This window comes from Muntiacus reevesi, chromosome X (assembly GCF_963930625.1).
Source record: "Muntiacus reevesi chromosome X, mMunRee1.1, whole genome shotgun sequence".
Classification (NCBI taxonomy): Eukaryota; Metazoa; Chordata; class Mammalia; order Artiodactyla; family Cervidae; genus Muntiacus; species Muntiacus reevesi.
This window is the reverse complement of record NC_089271.1, coordinates 69,514,874-69,536,713: the sequence shown is the minus strand read 5'-3', so window position 1 is coordinate 69,536,713 and position 21,840 is coordinate 69,514,874. Positions and strand designations below refer to the sequence as shown.

The window sequence follows — 21,840 nt, the reverse complement described above, 5'->3', positions numbered from 1 at the left end:
CTCCCTCACCTCAGGTTTTTGCTCAAGCAGCACCTTCTCAATGAGGCCTACCCTGATCAGCCTATATAAAATAGCATTCCCTAGCATTCCCAATACCACTTGCTCTTCTTCATTTTCTTCATAGCACTATCCATCAGACAGACTCTATTTGCTTATTTATTTGCACACTGTCTAGCGTTCTTTCACCAGGAATGTAAACTCCATGAGATAGGGTCTTTGTCTTTGCTGATTCTTTAGTATCTTGAACAATGCTTATAAAACCTGTCAGATGAACGAAATCACTATGTGTCATTGTTCTTGATACTATGAATTCACAGACAAAGAATAAAGAAATCACAACTTAGTAGAATCAGGCAGGTAAATAAAGAATTATCATGCAGTGTGCCAGATTAAGTATAGTTATGACTAAAAAGGAAGAGCAAATATCTCTGCCTATGTATGTCAATCAGTGGAGGCTTCACTAAAGAGAGATGTGAGCTGAGTCTTCAAAGATGAGAAAATAGTAAATAAAGTGATCTAACAGGCATGAAATGACACAATGTATGGAGAAACTCTAAGTAGTTCCATAAGAACGAAACACAGGGTACATGGGTGACAGTGGAAAAACACAAGACGGGTGGTGCAGGGAGGCAGGAGACATATCATGGGGAATAGATCTTGAACAAAACTCAGAGAGACTGGACTTTGTCCTGTCAGAGATGGAGAGCCTATAAAGCCAGGATCCTTAACAGATTTCCACGGAGGGGCTTAAGGATATATACAAATGTCCAAAACAGAAATTTTCTGAGTAGTGGGCATAGCTTTTATCTCATTCCTCCAAAGGTTCGTGACTCAAAAATAGGTTATAAACCACTGCAAAAAAAGGTATTAGTCAGAAAGTGATATAATCAGGTTTGAATGTTAGCAAAATTACTCAAGTTCAAATGGTTGGGGAGGTGCAAGCACACTTGGGTATGTATATCTTGGTTTTGGTCATATGGATAGACCAACAAGAAACTCGGGAAAGTGGCATTGACTGCAGATTCGGATTTCAGAGTGGCAGTGGAAACCCTACAGGTGGTAGAATAAGCAATAAGTATGAACGAGATTATATAGAGAGAGTATGTAAAATCAGCAAAAGACAAAAGACCGAAACTCTGAGGACACCCAACATTTGAGAGGAGAAAAGAGCAATCAGGTGAGGATTAAAAAGAACAGCCAAATTGGTGAGAGGAGACTCCAGAGAAAGCAGGGTCATGGAATCAAGGGAGAAAAAAAAATTAGGAAAGAAGAAATGGTCAACATTGTCAAATGTCTTAGCGAAGTCATGCAGCAATGAAGACTGAAAACTGACCACTGGAGAGGGGACTAAACAAGGTCATTGGTGGACTTAAAATAGTTTCACTAGTATGGATGGGGCAGAAGCCAGACTGTGCAGTGAATTCAGCCAGCTTAGACTAGTCCTTCTAGAAGTTTGGATATTAACGAAAAGACAGACAGATGGGACAAAAATCTAGATGGGAATATAGTGATTTTGATGGGAGAAATGTTTCTATGTTTAGGAGAAGGAGCTATGACAAAGAGTTGAAAAAAAAAGAAGCAATGGGATATAATGTAACAGAGTGTGAGGTCCTTGAGGAATCAAGACAGGGTGAGATCTGAAGCAAAGATAAGGGGATTCACTAGATAAGAAGAGGCATACTTCTTTCTCTGAAAATGGAAACATTCTGGGGAAAAAAAAAACTGAAAGAACACATGTCTGAGAATCTTAAATTTCTGTGTGAAAAATAAGCCAGACAATTTGCTTAGAGAACTAGGGAGAAGGCCATAAGAGCTTGTGAAAGATACAAAAGGTCTGGAGCAGCTGTGGTGAGAAATAAAGACAGCTGAACTAAGATGGAAGATCATCTAGAGCTAGGGTTTATCACCTTCTACTGTAAACAAGGAGTGAAGTTGAAAAATGTTCTTCAGCAATTCAGTGAAATAATTAGAAGGCCTGTGGTGAAACTGATTTACAAGAATGAAAACACAACGCTAATCTTTGTTTCTTATATAACAGTTCAAATTTATAAGGTTAGATACCTGTTAATAACTGTCCCATAATTGGTACTACAAAGAAAATTAGCTTACTTGAGAACTGAGCATCAATAATCATGGAAGACGAAGTTGATGACTGTTCATTACTCTCATCTATTTGAACCAGGGATGCATTTTTAATATTATTTTCCTCTATCTTCCAGTTATTCTTGTGTAGCAAGCCTTCGATATTGGTGACTTTACAGTTAATGCCACAGCCTGGCACAACCTGGAAATCTATGCAGGTACCCAAGGTTTCAGTGTCCAGCTCCTAACAAATAGAAACAGAAGGATTTCCTCTGCTGTTCTAACAATCCAAGGTCATCATTAGCAAGATCAAAGATTACTTCTGGTTAATTCTAAATGTTTAGATACAATCTACAGGCCTGGTTAATTCTAAATGTTTACAATAAAACTGTCACTTATCATTGCCTATTTGACAGTGGGTTTTGATAAGGACAAAGGAACAGAGCATTGAGTATAATGTTCAAAGTTACAGGAGAACTGCATAAACCTTTAAAAAAATCCCACTCTGTAAGATTTAAAATTTAGGGGAAGAAAATGTGGAAGGTTTATCAATATTCTCTGTCCTTTCCAGTAGAGATATTTAATTCTACTGTCAAGTTAGATTTTCTATTCAATATAGGGCAAAGGGTAACAAAGAACACAGCCTTTAGTTACCAGAGGGCCTCTCTATTATGATTCTGTGTCCTTAGTAAGCCAAAGAATTCTGGTGACCATCACTGTTTCCTGGCTCTTTATATTTTTGTCCTCTCCATTGTTTGATTTGGGTGTAGAGAAGCCAGGTCAGTAATAGTTAATAGGTAAAAAGGAAAGAACAAATAAAGAAATGGCAACACCAATGGTGAAACTGCCACATTTTAACTGAAAAATTATGTGAGATAATTTACAAAGAACTTATACAAATCAATAAGAAAAGGTAAACAATCTTATGAAAAAAAGAGGTAACAGATACAAGCAAACAGGATATAGAAAGAAATGCAAATGGCCCATACGCATGTGGAAAGATGCTCAACCTTATTCACAATTAAGACAATGCAAAGTAAACAGTCAACGAATAAATATTTTTTACTTACTGAGTTGGAAAAAATTAAGTGTTAGTGAGAATGTGGGGGAATGTCATTCAACTTCTGGTGAGAGTATAAACTGATATACCTTTTTGTGTGGGTGTTGATAACATTTGCCATTTAAGCATTGGTAACATTCATCAAAATTTAACTGCACCTATCCTTTGATCCAGCAATTACACTGATAGGCATTAAACATTAGAGATAAACTTGCAAAAGCTGACAAGGATGTTAACTACAGGTTGTAAGAGTCAAAAAGCCAATCATACAATGGAATATAATACAGCCATTAAAAACAATGACGCAAATCTGTATGTCCTGATAAGGAAAAAATCACAAATTTTTAAAAAAATACCAAAGACTGGTGATTGTATTATCACCTTTCTATGTAACGTTTAAAAATAACAAATGTTGGTATATACACTAAAAATAGTTAACAGATGCGCACTTTTGTAAATATACTAAAAATTATTGACTTGTACACTTTACAAGGGTGAACTTTAGAGTATGTGAATTTTATCTCAATAAAGCTGTTGTTCAAAAAGTCTGTTAACAGGTTAATACTTGTTAAACTTTGGAGAGAGAAATTACAGAAAGGGGCAGGAAATGAGGTTTTCCTTTTGCATTATGTAATGCTGAACTATCTAAATTTTCCTCCCATAAATATGTATTATTTCTATTTTATTTCTTAGTTGACTGAGGTTATCTGTGCAGTAGGGTTACAGTTAATTTTCATTTTCATCTTTTTATTTTTCTCTATGAAGAAATTAAGACATACAAAATAAAATGAAAAAACACAAGTCTCCGTAGTTTCATACCAATTATATATGGAAATCATGAATAAACAAGGGCAAAACTGTACCTGTTTGCAGTATTTGGTTATGGCTGCTCCCAGAGGGTGTTCACTGTTACTTTCAGCAGTTCCCACAATAGCCAGGATCTTATTGCGTGATATTCTGTTACTTTCCACTAGAACCTTTACTTGATTCACTACTGGGGTTCCATGGGTAATGGTTCCAGTTTTATCAAATACCACTACCTTTACCTGTAAGAAAATCAAAATAGAATGCACTGTATGACATGATAATTCTTAGTATCAGCATTCCAGAAATGAGAAAAAAGGTTTACTGTGACAAACACATTACTATTTTGTTTCTTAAAAAGCTGACTTTGATTTAATTGGACTTAAATGGTCTTTGGGAGACTAAAAAGAAGGGACAATAAGGGAAGAAATATCATTAGTTACACCTAATAACCCTCCCTTGCAAATGTTCAACGTGCTGCGGACATGTGTTAAATAGCTAGAACTACCTGTTAAGAGTTGACCGTTAATAGGTAACTTAGAGATGCCTCTAGTGCCTCTAGGGAAAGAAAGACTTTCAATACTAATGAATTTTAGATCTGTAGGGAAAAAAATTCTGGGCAGTAGGTAAATAATTACAATTGAGTAATTAATTTGAAGTGTGCACCAGCTAAAACCTTCTGGGTTGCTTTGACTTTATTGAGTCTAGATGAGAAGCTTGGACAGAGAATACTGCTCAGGAAATCAACGAGGGGAACTCAAATCAGGCAGGAAGGAGGAATAATCTGGAATTAGAGAACATAGATGCCTCACAGTAAACTCAGACAATGAACCTTGAGAAGTGAATAGCTTGAGGAACCAAGATGAGAAGAGGTCAGTTCAGTTCAATTGCTCAGTCATGTCCGAATATTTGTAATCCCATGGACTGTAGCACACCAGGCCTTCCTGTCCATCATCAACTCCTGGAGCTTACTCAAACTCATGTTCATTGAGTCGGTGATGCCATTCAACCATCTCATCCTCTCTCATCCCCTTCTTCTCCTGCCTTCAATCTTCCCCAGCATCAGGATATTTTCAAATGAGTCAGTTCTTCCCAACAGGTAGCCAAACTATTGGAGTTTCAGCTTCAGCATCAGTCCTTCCAATGAACATTCAGGACTGATTTCCTTTAGGATAGACTGGTTGGATCTCCTTGCAGTCCAAGGAACTCTCAAGAGTCTTCTACAACACCACAGTTCAAAACCATCATTCTTTGGTGCTCAGCTTTCTTTACAGTCCAACTCTCACATCCATACATGACTACTGGAAAAACCATAGCTTTGACTAGATGGACCTGTGCTGGCAAAGTAATGTCTCTGCTTTTTAATACGCTGTCTAGGTTGGTCATAGCTTTTCTTCCAAGGAGCAAGAGTCTTAAAATTTCATGGCTGCAGTCACCATCTGCAATGATTTTGGAGCCCAAGAATAAAGTCTGTCACTGTTTCTACTGTTTCCCCATCTATTTGCCATGAAGTGATGGGACCAGATGCCATGATTTTAGTTTTCTGATGTTGAGTTTTAAGCCAACTTTCTCACTCTCCTCTTTCACTTTCAAGAGGTTCTTTAGCTCTTCTTCATTTCTGCCTTAAGTGTGGTGTCATCTGCATATCTGAAGTTATTGATATTTCTCCCAGCAATCTTGATTCCAGCTTGTGCTTCCTCCAGCCCAGCGTTTCTCATGATGTACTCCTCACACAAGTTAAATAAGCAGGGTGACAATATACAGTCTTGATGTAGTCCTTTCCCGATTTGGAACCAGTCTGTTCCATGTCCAGTTCTAACTGATGCTTCTTGAATTGCATACAGATTTCTCAGGAGGTAGGCCAGGTGTTCTGGAACTCCCATCTCTTTAAGAATTTTCCACAGTTTGTTGTGATCCACACAGTCAAAGGCTTTGGCATAGTCAATAAAGCAAAAGTAGATTTTTTTGGGCAACTCTCTTGCTTTTCTGATGATGCAATGGATGTTGGCAACTTGATCTATGGTTCCTCTGCCTTTTCTAAACCCAGCTTGAACATCTGGAAGTTCACGGTTCACGTACTGTTGAAGCCTGACTTGGAGAATTTTGAGCATTATTTTGCTAGCATGTGAGATGAGTGCAATTATGCAGTAGTTTGAGCATTCTTTGGCATTGCCTTTCTTTGGGATTAGAATGAAAACTGACCCTTTCCAGTCCTGTGGCCACTGCTGAGTTTTCCAAATTTGCCGGCATACTGAGCGCAGCACTTTCACAGCATCATGTTTTAGGATTTGAAATAGCTCAACTGGAATTCCATCACCTCCACTACCTTTGTTCGTAGTGATGCTTCCTAAGGCCCACTTGACTTCACATTCCAAGATGTCTGGCTCTAGGTGAGTGATCATACCATCGTGAATATGTGGGTCATGAAGATCTTTTTTGTATAGTTCTTCTGTGTATTCTTACCACCTCTTCTGAATATCTTCTGCTTCTGTTAGGTCCAAACCACTTCTGTCCTTTATTGAGCCCATCTTTGCATGAAATGTTCCCTTGGTATCTCTAATTTTCTTGAAGAGGTCTCTAGTCTTTCCTATTCTATTGTTTCCCTCTATTTCTTTGCATTGATTGTTGAGGAAGGCTTTCTTATCTCTCCTTGCTATTCTTTGGAACTCTGCATTTAAATGGGTATATCTTTCCTTTTCTCCTTTGCCTTTTGCTTCTCTTCTTTTCACAGCTATTTGTAAGGGCTCCTCAGACAACCATTTTGCCTTTTTCTTGGGGATGGTCTTGATCAGTGCCTCCTATGCAATGGCATGAACCTCCGTCCATAGTTCTTCAGGTACTCTATCAGATCTAATCCTTTGAATCTATTTGTCACTTCTGCTGTATAATCCTAAGGGATTTGATTTAGGTCATACCTGAATGGTCTAGTGGTTTTCCCTACTTTCTTCAATTTAAGTCTGAGTTTGACAATAAGGAGTTCATGATCTCAGCCACAGTCACCTCCCAGTCTTGTTTTTGCTGACTATATGGAGCTTCTCCATCTTTGGCTGCAAAGAATGTAATCAATCTGATTTTGGTATTGAGTCTCTGGTGATGCCCATGTGTAGAGTCTTCTCTTGTGTTCTTGCAAGAGGGTGTTGGCTATGACCAGTGCATTCTCTTGGCAAAACTCTATTAGACTTTGCCCTGCTTCATTCTGTACTCCAAGGCCAAATTTACTGGTTACTTCAAAAGAGATATGACAACTAAATACAATGCATGATTCCAGACAAAATAAAAAATAACTATAAAGGATTATGGAATCAACTGAGGAAACTGAAATATGGACAACAGATTAGACAATAGTATTTTATCAGTATCAACTTCTTGATTTTGATCTTTGTATTATGTTTATGTAAGAGACTGTCCTTGTTCTTAGGAAAGGAGCCTGATATCTGTAGTAAAGTGTATGTGAAAAAAAAAGTGTATGTGAGATTTCTTTATACTATTCTTGCAAATTTTATTTAAGTTTGAAATTATATAAAAATTTAAATTACTATAAAAATTAGTAACCTGGATTCCCTGGCTAGATGAAATTCCAAATCTGTTCTAAGTTGTGTTCTGTGTTTAGTACATGCATGGGTATATAATTTATATCCTCATAATAAGAATATACTAGAAGGAACATGGTTTTAGTTGAAATTAAGTGGCTTTGATTGAGATTGTAATGGAAATTCTAACATGAGAGAGATCAGGGACAAGATTATATATTCCTGAAATCATAGTTGCAAACTGTCAGCTGGTGGCAGCAAAGATGAAAGTAAGGGCAAGCACTATCAAATGTTGAACAGCACAAACATGGAGTCACACCCAAATAGATGGGAAGCCTGATAGACTTGGGCAAATTGCCTCAGCAAATATCTATGATATCTTCCTGCCCTAAAGACCAGTCTAGAATGAGTTGGGACAGGACTCTAGGTTTTCCACACGAGGGTATACTCTAAAGAGAGTAGCTCTGGAGAAGAGATCTTATACTCTCTGCCAATTCAGAGCAGAACCAAAATAACACCTTTCCTACCTCCACCCTCAGGACAATGACAGAAGAAGCTCAGCTTATGGGCAATGTAGAAATAATTGAAGACTCTGTTTTTTCAGTAGGGGTGCTATTGCCAGTTTGGATGAAACAACTCTTAGTTCTAGGAACTATCTTACCTTATGAGCCATCTCCAAAGGCTCACCACCTTTGATTAGTATGCCATTTTGAGCACCTACTCCTGTACCCACCATCACAGCAGTTGGAGTGGCCAGTCCCAGTGAACAGGGGCATGCAATGCACAGAACTGTGATAGAGGCTTGGAAAGCAAAGCGTATTATTGTTTCTGTTCGGGATATACTTCTGTTGTAGCCCTTGAGAAGAAAATATGAATTTTGATTACTGATTTATAGCTGAATAAAACAAAAAGAACAAAGCATAACTCTAAATAAAACCACAATTCTGGAGTAACACATAATCCTACTTAGCTATCAACATGTTTTAATTACTAGTAAGAAAACACTTTTTTTCTTTTACGAATATAAGAAATTGGTGACATAACTGTAAACAAGTTACAGTTCTGAAATTCAAGATTTCAATTTTGCTGATTCCAGAGTTACACACTATGGAGTGAATATAAAAAACAAGAAAAGTAAGTTTCTCCACTCCCCATATTGAGAGTAAGTGTTTTTATTAGGGACTTTCAGAAATAGCTGCAAACATGGGACCTAATTCTCAACAAATTTGACCCGAAACAAAAATAATTCTGTCCTTCTGTATACTAAGACCATAAAATTGCTTTTCACACTATTCTTTGAAGACAATGAGAAAAATCACTCAGTTTGCAAAGGGTGCTTAATTACATCTCAATAAAATTCTTTTGGACAAAGCAATGTTAATGAGTGTATCTGGTAGTATAGCTCTTGCTGACATTGAGTATGTGCATCCATGAGTAAAAATGATTGATAGTATTATGAGAAATCTCCTAAGACCCTCTGAACCCATGAGAAAAATTCCTGAAGGAGACACATTTCAAAATACTTCCCAGCAATCCTCTTGTTTAGTGAGTATTTAACCAATGGGTGGTGGTTTCGTCACTAAGTCATGTCCAACCCTTGCGACCCCATGGACAGAGAAGCCTGACAGGCTACAGTCCGTGGGATTCTCCAGGCAAGAATACTGGAGTGGGTTGCCACTGCCTTCTCCAATTTAATCAATATGAATCATTTCAAGAAACTTTTTAATATTATACTAATGATCACATCATGGAATAGATGTTCTGATTCTACCTGTTCTTTAATTGTAGGGACAAACACTATGAAACAATGTATATATAGCATGCATTTAAAAAAATACAACAAAGATCTTCTTAGTAATAATGGTTTTACAGTGCTGTATTCTTACTGAGTTCTCAAATACTTAAACAAAGTGATCATCTAAGAGTTATATATAGAGAGCTGGAAGGGATTTTCATAGACATCTAAGCTTATGCTTTCCTATATGTCTTAAATGTATACATTAATTCCAATCCTGAAATTTAGGTATTATTATCACTATGTTACAGATGACAAAACTGAAGATAAGAGAAGTTAAGTGAATTAAAGGTTATATTTCTAACATGAGGCACAGTCCAGGTTTACTACACCACTTTATGACACCATACCATAGAGACTATCATAGACTTTGAGAGAAGCAGACATTAATATTACCTTATATTTATAAAGAGTTCAATAAATTACAAAGAGTTGCTAATACATCATTTAACTTTTACAACAACTGCAAGTTATGTTGGATGAGTATTATTAAAATCTCACTTGAGGAAACTGAAGCTCAAAGAGAAATTAAATTGACCTCAGATCACACTGATGGTGACAGAGCTGAGATTTCAAAGTTTTCCTCAATATTGAGGAAAACTTTAAAAATATATCCATAGTCCTTTGTGGAAGCAAAATCACGCTAGGATTGAGACTATGTATAAAATGTGAAAGGTCAGGCATCAATTGAATTCAGTCACTCAATTGTGTCTGACTCTTTACAGTCCCATGGACTGCAGCACACCAGGCTTCCCCGTCGATCACCAGCTCCCAGAGCTTGCTCAAACTCATGTCCATTGAGTCAGTGATGCCATCCAACCATCTCATCCTCTGTCATCCCCTTCTCCTCCTTCCTTCAATCTTTTCCAGCATCAGGATCTTTTCTAATGAGTCGGCTCTTCGAATCAGGTGGCCAAAGTATTGGAGCTTCAGCTTCAGCATCAGTTCTTCCAATGAACATTCAGGACTGATTTCCTTTAGGATGGACTGGTTGGATCTCCTCGCAGTCCAACAGACTTTCAAGAGTCTCCTCCAACACCACAGTTTAAAAGCACCAGTTCTTCAGCACTCAGCTTTCTTTATGGTCCAACCCTCACATACATACATGACTACTGGAAAAACCACAGCTCTGATTAGACAGACCTTTGTCAGCAAAGTAATGTCTCTGCTTTTTAAAACGCTGTCTAGGTTGGTCATAGCTTTTCTTCCAAGCTGCAAGTGTCTTTTAATTTCATGGCTGCAGTCACCATCTGCAGTGATTTTGGAGCCCAAGAAAAGAAAGTCTGTCACTGTTTCCACTGTTTCCCCATCTATTTGCCATGAAGTGATGGGACCAGATGCCATGATCTTCACTTTTTGAATGTTGAGTTTTAAGCCAGCTTTTTCACTCTCCTCTTTCACTTTCATCAAGAGGCTCTTTAGTTCTTCTTCACTTTCTGCCATAAGGGTGGTGTCATCTGCCTATCTGAGGTTACTGATAATGATATCAATAACCTCATTATAGGCATACCTCAGAGATATTGTGGGTTCAGTTTCGGACCACCAAAATAAAGTGAGTCACAAGAATTTTTTATTTCCCAAAGAAGGTAAAAGTTATGTTTATACTATACTATACACTGTGTGTGTGTGTGTGTTAGCTGCTCAGTCGTGTCTGATTCTGCGACCTTATGACAGTAGCTCACCAGGCTCCTCCATCCATAGAATTCTCCAGGCAAGAATACTGTAGTGGGTTGCCATTCCCTTCTCCAGGGGATCTTCCTTACCCAGGGATCAAACCCAGGTCTCCTGCATTTCAGGCAGATTCTTCACCAACTGAGCCACCAGGGAAGCCCATACCGTACACTATACTGTGGTCTATTAAGTATGAAATATCATTATCTCTAAAGAAATACATCTGGTGTTGGTTTAGTCGCTAAGTCGTATCTGACTCTTGCAACCCCATAGATGGTAGCCCACCAGGCTCCTGTGTCTATAGAATTTTCCAGGCAAGAATACTGGAGTGGGTTGCCATTTCCTTCTTCAAGGGATCTTCCTGACCCAGGGATTGAACCCATGTCTCCTGCACTGCAGGCAGTTTCTTTACTGACTGAACTAACAGGGAAGCCCAAAAAAGGCCAAAGAAATATGTATATACCTTATTTAAAAAGTAATGCTGTTGTAAAAATGGCATCAATAGACTTGTTCGACACAGGGTTGACACAAACCTTCAATTTGTAAAAAACAAAATATCTGCAAAGCGCAATAAAGCAAAATGCACTAAAACAAGGTATGCCTGTAGTTGCTTTTGGAAAATCACAAGTTATAATGAAAAAAATCTTTCCAAAAGGAAATCTTTTATGTCTACAGAAATGCAAAAGTTATTCTTATCAGCTTCTCACTCCAGTTTGTTAAACATACCAGTAATTATTAAAGTTATTTCCAAATTAATTACTTATGCAAAAGATTCACAGACTGTTTTATATATGATAAAGAGATGTTTATAAGTCACTCACAGGAAAGTAGGTTTCCACGATTTCAAAATTCAGAAATCCAATTATAATCCAAACCAAAAGGGTAGCAATGGAAAGAATAACAATAAAAGGAACAAAGTAGCCACTGAGTTTGTCTGCAAACTGCTGGATAGGAGCCTAGAATGAAAAAATAATAATAATGATATGTATGTGAAAGTCTCTTGTTTTGATAATGAATACAGAGTATGTGTAGTATTGAGCAGAAATATTTTAATAAACTCCATATTAATATAACTGGAATTAAACAAAGGAACCTATCAAAACTAGCCCAAGATTTATATTGAGTGGGCTTTAATGAAAATGCTTTCTGTTCCTAGGGAGTTAAGTTACCTTTGACGTTTGTGCCTCCTCTACAAGTTTGACAATTTGAGAAAGGGTTGTGTCTGCTCCAACATGGGTTGCACGGATAAGCAGTGACCCATTCTGGTTAATGGAACCAGCAATCACTGTGCTTCCAGATTTCTTTGCCACAGGCATTGCCTCTCCTATGTAAGGAAAAAAGATAGATTTAGGGAGCATAAGTAAATACTATCTTGAAATACACCATTATTTGTTAATTATCAAAAAATCATCTAGAAAGGAGATTCTTCCTTCATGCAACAGAATCTGGACAAACACCTAGGTGAAAATTGCCTGACTTTTTCCTTATACCAGTTCTGGGCCAAACCCCAGGGATATATATCTTAAACTGGAAAAACCTAATGTGCTAACTCTTTTGGTAGGTACTTTTGGAACTCCACACTAGTCTTAGATCATTGGTTCTCAACCTGTTCCCAAGGAGCATTTATAAATGCAAGAGAGTTCTTGTCTGTAATAACTATGGATGGGGCACAGGGTATTGCTACTCCAACCTAGTGGGTCAGGATCAGGGATACTAAATGTACCATAATGTACAGGATAGTCAGATGGAACTAAGAACTGTCCCATCCAAATGAGCAATAGCACCCCTACTGAGAAACGAAGAATCCTAAATTATTTTCACATGCAGTTCATAAGCTGAGCCTCTTCTGGCACTATGATAAGGATTGAGGTAGGAAAAGTGTTAGTTTGGTTATACTTTGGACTGGCCTTAGTTATCTAAGATCTCTAAAACTACTCCAGGTCTATCCTCTTTAGAGCTGACCCTGATGTTGAAAATCTGGAGTCCTATCCCAGCTAAGACTAGATGGGTCTTTAGGGCAGGAACTCAGGAAAATCTGCCAAAGTCTATTGGGCTCTACAGCAGGATATGACAACTTCTTCTGGTTATACATTCTAGTAATTAACAATCTTCAGTGAAAAAGAACCTTCAGTAGCATAAGTAAAATCACAAAGTAAATCTGAAGAAATTGATTCAATATGGTCTTAAAAAGAACTCATATTCTCTATGCCTATTATTTATTCAGTCCACAGTTTCTATAAAAAGCTCTTCACCTTTCATGCCTATTTTTAATTAATACTTTGGATTCACTTCACCTGAATGTCATGATACTCTGAAAGAACATACCTGTGATGAGGGATTCATCTACCATAGAATGTCCTTCAATAACACGCCCATCTACTGGAAATTTGCCTCCTGGAACCACTTTAATAATGTCTCCACGTTGTACAAGTTCCACATCCACTTGCTCTTCACTACATATGAGTTAAAATAAAAAGCACTATGAAAATCTACTTTTCCCTCTGATCTTTCCATGTAAGCTTTATAGTTCACATCACGCTTGTGGCCCCATAACTGCTACCAATGGAAGTTAGAACCAACACTTAAGAACTACAATGTCAGTCAGTCCTTTTCATTGTTGGGGAATAGCTCAGTACCTGGCACAAAGTAGCACTCTAAATATTTGTTGAATAGTCATTGAACAAATACATGAAAGCTTTAGAAATAAAGTAATAGGTTTTATTTAACAAAACAACTTGTTTACACAATTTTATAAGGACAGAAATGAGAAATACAAAAGAATGAAATCTAATCAAGTCTTTAGCTCTAACTTTCAGTTTACAGGTAATAAAGGAGTTACAGAACAAGTTAAATGATTCCAGAAGGAAACAGACAAATCGACTGTGGGATATTTTCAGGGACAACTGACAGATGTGTCTTTAACAAGTTAAATGTATGGAGAGAGGGAGGAGCAGCAAGAAATGAGGGAGGGAGAACTGGAGAGAGGAGTTGTTCTAGATTAAAGCAAACATGTCAGGAGAAAGACAAATACTGTATGATGTGTGTGTGTGTGTGCATGTGTTCAGTTGTGTTCGATTCTTTGTGACCCCATGGCCTGGAGCTTGCCAGGCTCCTCTGTGCATGGGATTCTCTGGACAAGAATGCTGGAGTAGGTAGCCATTTCCTTCTCCAGGGGATCTTCCTGACCTAGGGATCAAACCTACATCTCCTGTACTGGCTGTGCTGTGCTTATTCACTCAGTTGTGCCCCACTCCCTATGATCTTTACCACTGCACCACAAGTTCTTATACTGTATGATATTACTTATTATATATGTGCAATCTAAAAAATACAACAAACTAGTGAATATAATAAAAAAGAATCAGATTCACAGATACAGAGAACAAACTAGGGGTTATCAGTGGGGAGAGGGAAGGGTGAAGAGCAACAGAAGTAAGGGATTAAGAGGTACAAACCATTAGGTACAAAAAAAACCTACAAGAATATATTGTTCAATATGGGGAATATAGCCAGTATTTTATAATAACTACAAATGATGACGTATATAACCTTTTAAATTGTCAATCACTATACTATATACTTGCAACACATAATATCATACATCAACTATAACTCAAAAATAAAAAAATACATGTTAGTCAAATGCAATAACACATGGACTTTGAATTCCATTTTAAACAAAGAAACTCAAAACATTTTGGAGACAACAGGAGAAATGTTAATAAGGACTGTGTATTAGACCATATTAAAGAATTATTGTTCATTTTCTTAGATGCAATATGGTATTAAATTATATAAGAATATGTCTTTTTTTAAAGATACAACAGGAATGTTGGCAGTAAAACCATATGACTGGGATTTACTTTAAAATTCTACTACAACAAAAGAAAGAAAGATCATACAGATGAAGTAAAGTATGGCAAAATGTGAATAATTGTTAAATCCTGGAGAAAGATTATGTGGGCTCATTATACCCTGGTGTGTGCTCAGTCACCAAGTCATTTGTTCAACTCTTTGTGACCCCATGGACTGTAGCCACCAGGCTCCTCTGTCCATGGAATTTTCCAGGCAAGAATAGTGGAGTGGGTTGCCATTTCCTACTCCAGCGGACCTTCCTAGCCCAGGGATAGAACCCATGTCTCCTTCATTGCAGGCAGATTTTTTACCACTGAGCCACCAGTGAAGCCCCATCCTTCTCTCTACTTCTGTGTATATTCAATATCTTTCCTAAAAGTTAAAAAAGAGGAGGAATAATGAAGGTAAATACCTCAAGAGGATATTATCAGAGTCAAGAGTTACAATAGTTGCTTCTGTAGCTTGTAGTGAAATTAGTTTGGCAAGAGCCTCTGATGTTTTGCCCTATAAATTAAAACACACATGTAAACAATGCCAAGGAAGAAAAAGTCTTATGTAAAATAAAGACAATCTTTAACATTTACCTAAGAGACCACTTTAGGAATGTTAATTAATTCATATCAGAAGATGTCTGACTTCGAAAATAAAAAGTACACAAAATATAAAATATATTATTAGGTATAATTCATTAAAAAATATTGTAAATTAATGAGAAAAACATCAGAACCCAATAGGTACAAAGTCAAAGGACATAAATAAGCAATTCATTTAAGAAAAAATATAATACCTGATATGTAGAATAATGTTTATTTCTGATACTAATAGAAATGAAAACTAGAGCAACTCTATGATACCATTTAATACCTACTAACTTGGCAAAAATTTAGATAGGAATCGGTGCTGATGAAGTTGTAGTAAAACTACTTACATACTCTTGATGGCAAAAATTGTTAAGATTAATAGCATGAGCCATAGAAAAATTTATGTCCTTTAGCCATATCTTTTGTAATTTATCCTAAGATATTAATTCAACAGAAATAACGATTAAACATGAATATGTTTGATGCAGGATTATCTAAAATTAAACACTGGAAACAATCTAACTTAGAACAAAAGCAGAATGGTTCAGTAAATTATAGCACAAAGACTTGAGAGAGTATTATTTAGAAATACTGAATAATTATCTAGACTGCAAAAATAGGGGAAAAACTTTAAAATGTAAAGGGTACAAAGTGGTATATATATACCATATTTGCCACTCTGTAAAATATAAATGAATATGGAATAGGATTGGAAAGTTATTTCCATTATAGCATGGGACTGTGGGTGAATTTTTTTTCATCATTATTTTAAATCTTGTGGTCACATCAATTTTTCCATTAATAATGTGATGTAAGTAAAATGTGCTTGTCTTGTGCTTGTGTTTAGTTTGCTCAGTCGTGTCCAACTCTTTTGACCCTTTGGACTGTAGCCCATCAGGCTCTTCTGTCCATGGGATTTCCCAGGCAAGAATACTGGAGTAGGTTGCTGTGCCCTCCTGCAGAGGATCTTCCTGACCCAGGGATCAAACCATTGGCAGGCAGATTCTTTACCACTGACCCACCAGGAAGCCCTCCAAAGGAATACTTAACCTAAAATACTGCTAAAATAAGAATATTTATTTTAGTACATGGTTAACAACATAAACCAATGTATACTTCCAATAATTGGTCTAGAAAATATTATAGTCATTTATCTACCCAAGATTTTTAACAAATGTCACCCTTTTTTACTTTACCTTTGCTACATGTTCCAGCCACCGGCCTAGTGCAATAAACACAAATAGCATAGGAGGTGTGTCAAAGAAAGTAACAGGGTTCACTTTGGCTCTCTCATACATTGCAACCAGAAGAATAACCAAAGAGTAAGCAAATGCAATGGTGGTTGCCAGCACAATCAATACATCCATATTTGCAGTTTTATGCTTCAGTGCTTTGTAGGCCTGAATATAGAAGTGCCAGCCTCCAAAAAACTGTAATACAGAAACACTGATCAGTGCTTTTTTTAAAAAAAGCTGAAATTCATGTTTATACCACAATAACTAAGATAAAGTATCAATGTTAACTTCCTTCGGCTTTTATCCAATCCATAAACAACCAAGGAGAGTTTTTTTTTTAGCCATACCAGGTGGCTTGTGGGAACCTTAGTTTCCCCATCAGGGATCGAACCCAGGCCATGGAGAAATTCCCCTAGTTCTTTTTTAAAGCTGAAACAAAAGTGTTTGTAGCTTAGCAGACACATGTGTGTAGGGATTCAAATTGCTGTAAAGCCCTTGGCAGCCATCCTCTATGATTCAATGAATATTTCATAATATAAAGAAAGTCAAATGATTCTTGGATTTTTCTTTTGAAGCTAGCAAAAAACAAGAACTAGGGAAAGAATTCTATTCTTTGACAACGATTCAGAATTCAACCCAATGGTACATCACAAGCTACTGCATCTGTCCACTGTTTTCATTAGAAATATAACTGAAAAGCTTATTTTTCACTAGTTAGAGAAACATAATAGGATGTTTTAAAAATCATTATTGCTTTTTATGAGGATCAGAAAAAGGAATAAATCCATTAGAAGTGTTCCATAGGAAAAATATATCTGAAAAGAAGAGCTGAAAACATATAGAAAATAATGAACTTAAGAGCCATGGAAAAATAATAAAAATAATATCACTGTTATGATTATTTAATAGAATAAATAATAAATATGCTAAAATAAATATATAATATAAAATAATTTTAATGAAAATATAAAGAAATAAAATAACATTTTATTATTATAATAACTTTAAATATGAAATTATACAGAGTGGCAGATATGAATGCCAAATTCATATCTAAATATGAACTGAACTCTTATTATTTGCTCTGTCGTTAAACAGCATCCTTTAGGGATTAAAATGAAATTCATATCTACTTTAACCCTCAGTTTAAAATTATTTTTGTAAAGTATCCAGCATAAAATGATCATACTTTTGGCCACTATTTGTCATACAGTTGAAAATAGCCTCACCTACTAGTTTTGACTAGTTTTCATTATTAACAAATATACTTGCTAACATTTCACTTGCCTGTACAGGAACACACAATAAAAAAGACAGCAAATTCATAATGGACAATCCTGGCAGGATCTGGCGCTCCAGGAACATAGAAGAATGAATGCTGATCATTTCTTCTTGGCTCATGTTCTGATTATGGTGAAGACTTGCAAGATGGTGGTCCATAACCATCATATATATCATCAGTCCCATTACAGGTATACAGAAAAACAGGCTCACAAGAAAGGCCCGTCGCCATCTAATATAGAAAAGAAAGATCATTTGAGTAAACATCTAATGGTTAAAGATTCTGTGTACCATAGCGAAATATAACTTGTGACCAATTCCTACCCAGTGTAAGGATGCTACTGAAAAAATAACTGACATGCTAACAGTATGTTAAATTTGTAAATATAAATCAAAATCTGTTTTTTACTGACACTCCAAAAGTACTTACTGTCTTATTTCTCGTTTATGGTCTAGGTGGCTTGCTGACCGGTCCTTCTTGACCAAAGAAGCTTCAAAACCTAAGCTCTAAGGAAATTCATGAGAAAACAGTTATTTCTCTGAATGTATAAACATCATGTACAGAAATTTTAAGCTGTGGTATTTTCATTAAGAATAATTCAAGTGCAAATTACTATGGGGAATATAAAGATGAAGATGTGCTTCCTTCTCTTGCATGCTCAGTCATGTCTGTTTTGACGCCTCAGTCTGTAGCCACCAGGCTCCTCTGTCCGTGGAACTCTCCAGGCCAGAATACTGGAGTGGGTTGCCATATCCTTCTCCATTTCTTCTCTTAATTATCTTTGTTTCTAGTCTTTCGTCAAAGAAATAAATGCTTCCTCAATTCTAGTTAATATCTATCCTACTATTCACAAACTATTAATTTAATTCAAGTGTAGTTGTCCTCCGTAGATGTTCTTCTATCAAGAAGTAAGCTAAAGCCTCCAATAAGTAATTTTGGAAAAAAGCAGAAATCTATTACTCAGTCAAGCTGACAGACTGATGATCTAATAATGACAGAATTCAGCAGTAAAATCATAAATCTTATACTTGGACAAGCACCTACTAGTACTGATGTATATTAATCAGTTTAATTTTACTTTTAATTTTGACATCTATCTATCCATCTATGCATCCCCGAGAGCACAGAAAACTGAATGATAGGCCATAAAAGTTAGCACCATGCTAAACATATTATTCAAGGCTTTGCATATGTAGTCTTTACTCTTGTTCTAGCAGAAATAAATAACAAGAATGAAAATTTTCCTCAATAAAATAAAGTACTGAAAGAAAATTATACCTAAAAAAGATTCATATGAACATAGACAGTAACATACACTATATTTTCAGCTGCTAGGGAAAATGCTGCCTTCTTATATTTCTTGACAGTGTAGCACAGAGAAAAGAGCAAGCATGAACACTGAAGTCAGGAAGATTAGGCTCAAATCCCTGGCATGACACTTAACTAGCTTATGTGACTTCGGGGAAGTAACTTAGCATTACATAACCTGAGTTTCCTCACCTACAAAATGAAGACGACAGTACTGTTGTGAGAATTAAATCAAGAACTGAAGCTTTTCAATTTGCATAACTGTCACATAGAAGATACTCAATAATGCTAGTTTCACAAATATGTTAATGGCACTACTGTCTACATTAACAGGATCTTATCTAAATGATTAATATGCTTTTTAGGTCATTAGAACAACAATGCTACACCACACTGAAACAATACATGCTATACTTCACATGTATTACCATTTACAAGTTACTGAAGAATACAGGATGAATTTGTCACAATGAAAAAGGTTTGGTCTTTTATATTTCTTACTTTAACTAAGGTATCATTTGCTTTGAGCTAACAAACAATATAGCATCTAGCAGGATGTTTCACTTTTACAATGATTAATATGAATTTTACTCAGAAGAAATTATACTTTACTTATATTTTTTAAACATTTTAAATGACCTGAGGTTCTACTTCAAGTCTGATCCTGATTAATACTATCAATGTGCCTTTAGCTAATTCCTCCTGACAAAGTTCAAGAAATAAAAAAATAAAATGGTAACACATGCTTATTAAATTTTGAGACAATTATTACCTATAAACAAAGGAATCATATGTTTTTCATCATTCCTTTCTGATACAAAACAGAAGTGATCTGAGAGAGTCCTGACTGGATAGGTAAGAACATGGAAATACAAAGTCTTGGCACTTACTTCAATTGTATGAATAATATCTCTGGGACCAATAATTTCTGGATCATATTTAATATGTGCTTTGTTGGTTGCCAGGGCCACAGAGCAGTAGAAGATCCCTCTGTGTTTTGTGAGGGTAGATTCTATTTTATGGACACAGGAGGCACATGTCATTCCTTTCACCTGTTAAAGACAAAGGCTTTGTTACTCAGAAATGCACTTATTTCCCTCCATTAAACGTGTTATTATTTTAAACTGAAAGAACTCCTGTAACACGGTATTAACACACAAAATCTTATCTGCACTATTAACATGCTTTAGATATGACCATTAGATCACTGTTTTTATATCACATTGAACAAAGATATGGTCTTAGCTACAAAAAGTTAAGGGCTTCCCAGGTGGCGCTAGTAGTAAAAGAACCTGGTTGCCAATGCAGGAGACGAAAAAGATGCAGGTTTCATCCCTGGGTTGAGAAGATCCCCTGGAAAAGGAAATGGCACCTCACTGCAGTATTCTTGTCTGGAGAATCCCATGGACAGAGGAGCCTGGTGGGTTACAGTCCATGGGGTTGCAGAGAGTCAGACATAACTGAAATGACTTAACAACAGGTTAAACAGAAGAGGATCTCATTAAAAGTCTCCCTCTTCCTGTTACACTCAGTGATAAAGGATTTGACAACTATCACTGTTTCTTGTATTCAGTGCCTTGTTTCCCTCTAAATTTTTCTCACCCTGCTCAGTTCAGTTCAATTCAGTGACGCAGTCATGTCCAACTGTTTGAGCCCCATGGACTGCAGCATGCCAGGCTACGCTGTCCATCACCATCTCCGGGAGCTTATTCAAAATCATGTCCATCGAGTCGGTGATGCCATTCAACCATCTCATCCTCTATTGTCCTCTTCTCCTGCCTTCAATCTTTCCCAGCATCAGGGTCTTTTCAAATGAGTCAGCTCTTCCCACCAGGTGGCCAAAGTACTGTAATTTCAGCTTTAGCATCAGTCCTTCCAATGAATATTTAGAACTCATTTCCTTTGGATGGATTGGTTGGATCTCCTTGCAGTCCAAGGGACTCTCAACAGTCTTCACCAATACCACAGTTAAAATGCATCAATTCTTTGGTGCTCAGCTGTCTCTATAGTCCATCTCTCACATCCACACATGACTATTGGAAAAACCACAGCTTTGAGTAGACAGACATTTGTTGGCAAAGTAATGTCTCTACTTTGTAATATGCTGTCTAGGTTGGTCATATCTTTTCTTCCAAGGAGCAAGCGTCTTTTAATTTCATGGGTGCAGTCACTATCTGCAGTGATTTTGGAGCCGAAAAAAATAAAGTCTCTCACCCCATCTATTTGCCCTGAAGTGATGGGACCAGATGCCATGACCTTAGTTTTCTGGATGTTGAGTTTTAAGCCAACTTTTTCTCTCTCCTCTTTCACGTTCATCAAGAGTCTCTTAAGTTTGTCTTCACTTTCTGCCATAAGGGTGGTGTAATCTGCATATCTGAGGTTATTGATATTTCCCCCAGCAATCTTGATTTCAGTTTATGCTTCATCCAGCCCAGCATTTCTGATGATGTACTCTGCATATAAGTTAAATAAGCAGGGTGACCATATACAGCCTTGATGTGCTCCTTTTACTATTTGGAACCAGTCTGTTGTTCCATGTTCAGTTCTAACTGTTGCTTCTTGACCTACATACAGATCTCTCAGGAGGCAGGTAAGGTGGTCTGGTATTCCCATCTCTTTAAGAATTTTCCACAGTTT

At 36.7% G+C, this 21,840-nt stretch overlaps 1 protein-coding gene across 3 annotated transcripts in view; it reads right to left on the bottom strand.

The window, feature by feature from the left end:
- ATP7A (ATPase copper transporting alpha) overlaps positions 1-21,840 on the bottom strand; it is a 141,927-nt gene that overhangs the window by 12,851 nt on the left and 107,236 nt on the right. For 2 of the 3 annotated variants that reach the window (XM_065916975.1, XM_065916977.1), the window contains exons 7-17: positions 20,094-20,255; positions 18,325-18,401; positions 17,901-18,126; positions 16,575-16,808; positions 15,210-15,301; positions 13,268-13,395; positions 12,112-12,266; positions 11,764-11,898; positions 8,138-8,332; positions 4,006-4,188; positions 2,110-2,326 (exon numbers count right to left, since the gene is read on the bottom strand). In XM_065916975.1, the coding sequence (XP_065773047.1) occupies positions 2,110-2,326; positions 4,006-4,188; positions 8,138-8,332; positions 11,764-11,898; positions 12,112-12,266; positions 13,268-13,395; positions 15,210-15,301; positions 16,575-16,808; positions 17,901-18,126; positions 18,325-18,401; positions 20,094-20,255 (1,804 nt within the window). The remainder of the gene's footprint in view (positions 1-2,109; positions 2,327-4,005; positions 4,189-8,137; positions 8,333-11,763; positions 11,899-12,111; positions 12,267-13,267; positions 13,396-15,209; positions 15,302-16,574; positions 16,809-17,900; positions 18,127-18,324; positions 18,402-20,093; positions 20,256-21,840) is intronic. The other variant, XM_065916976.1, reaches the window with a different exon arrangement.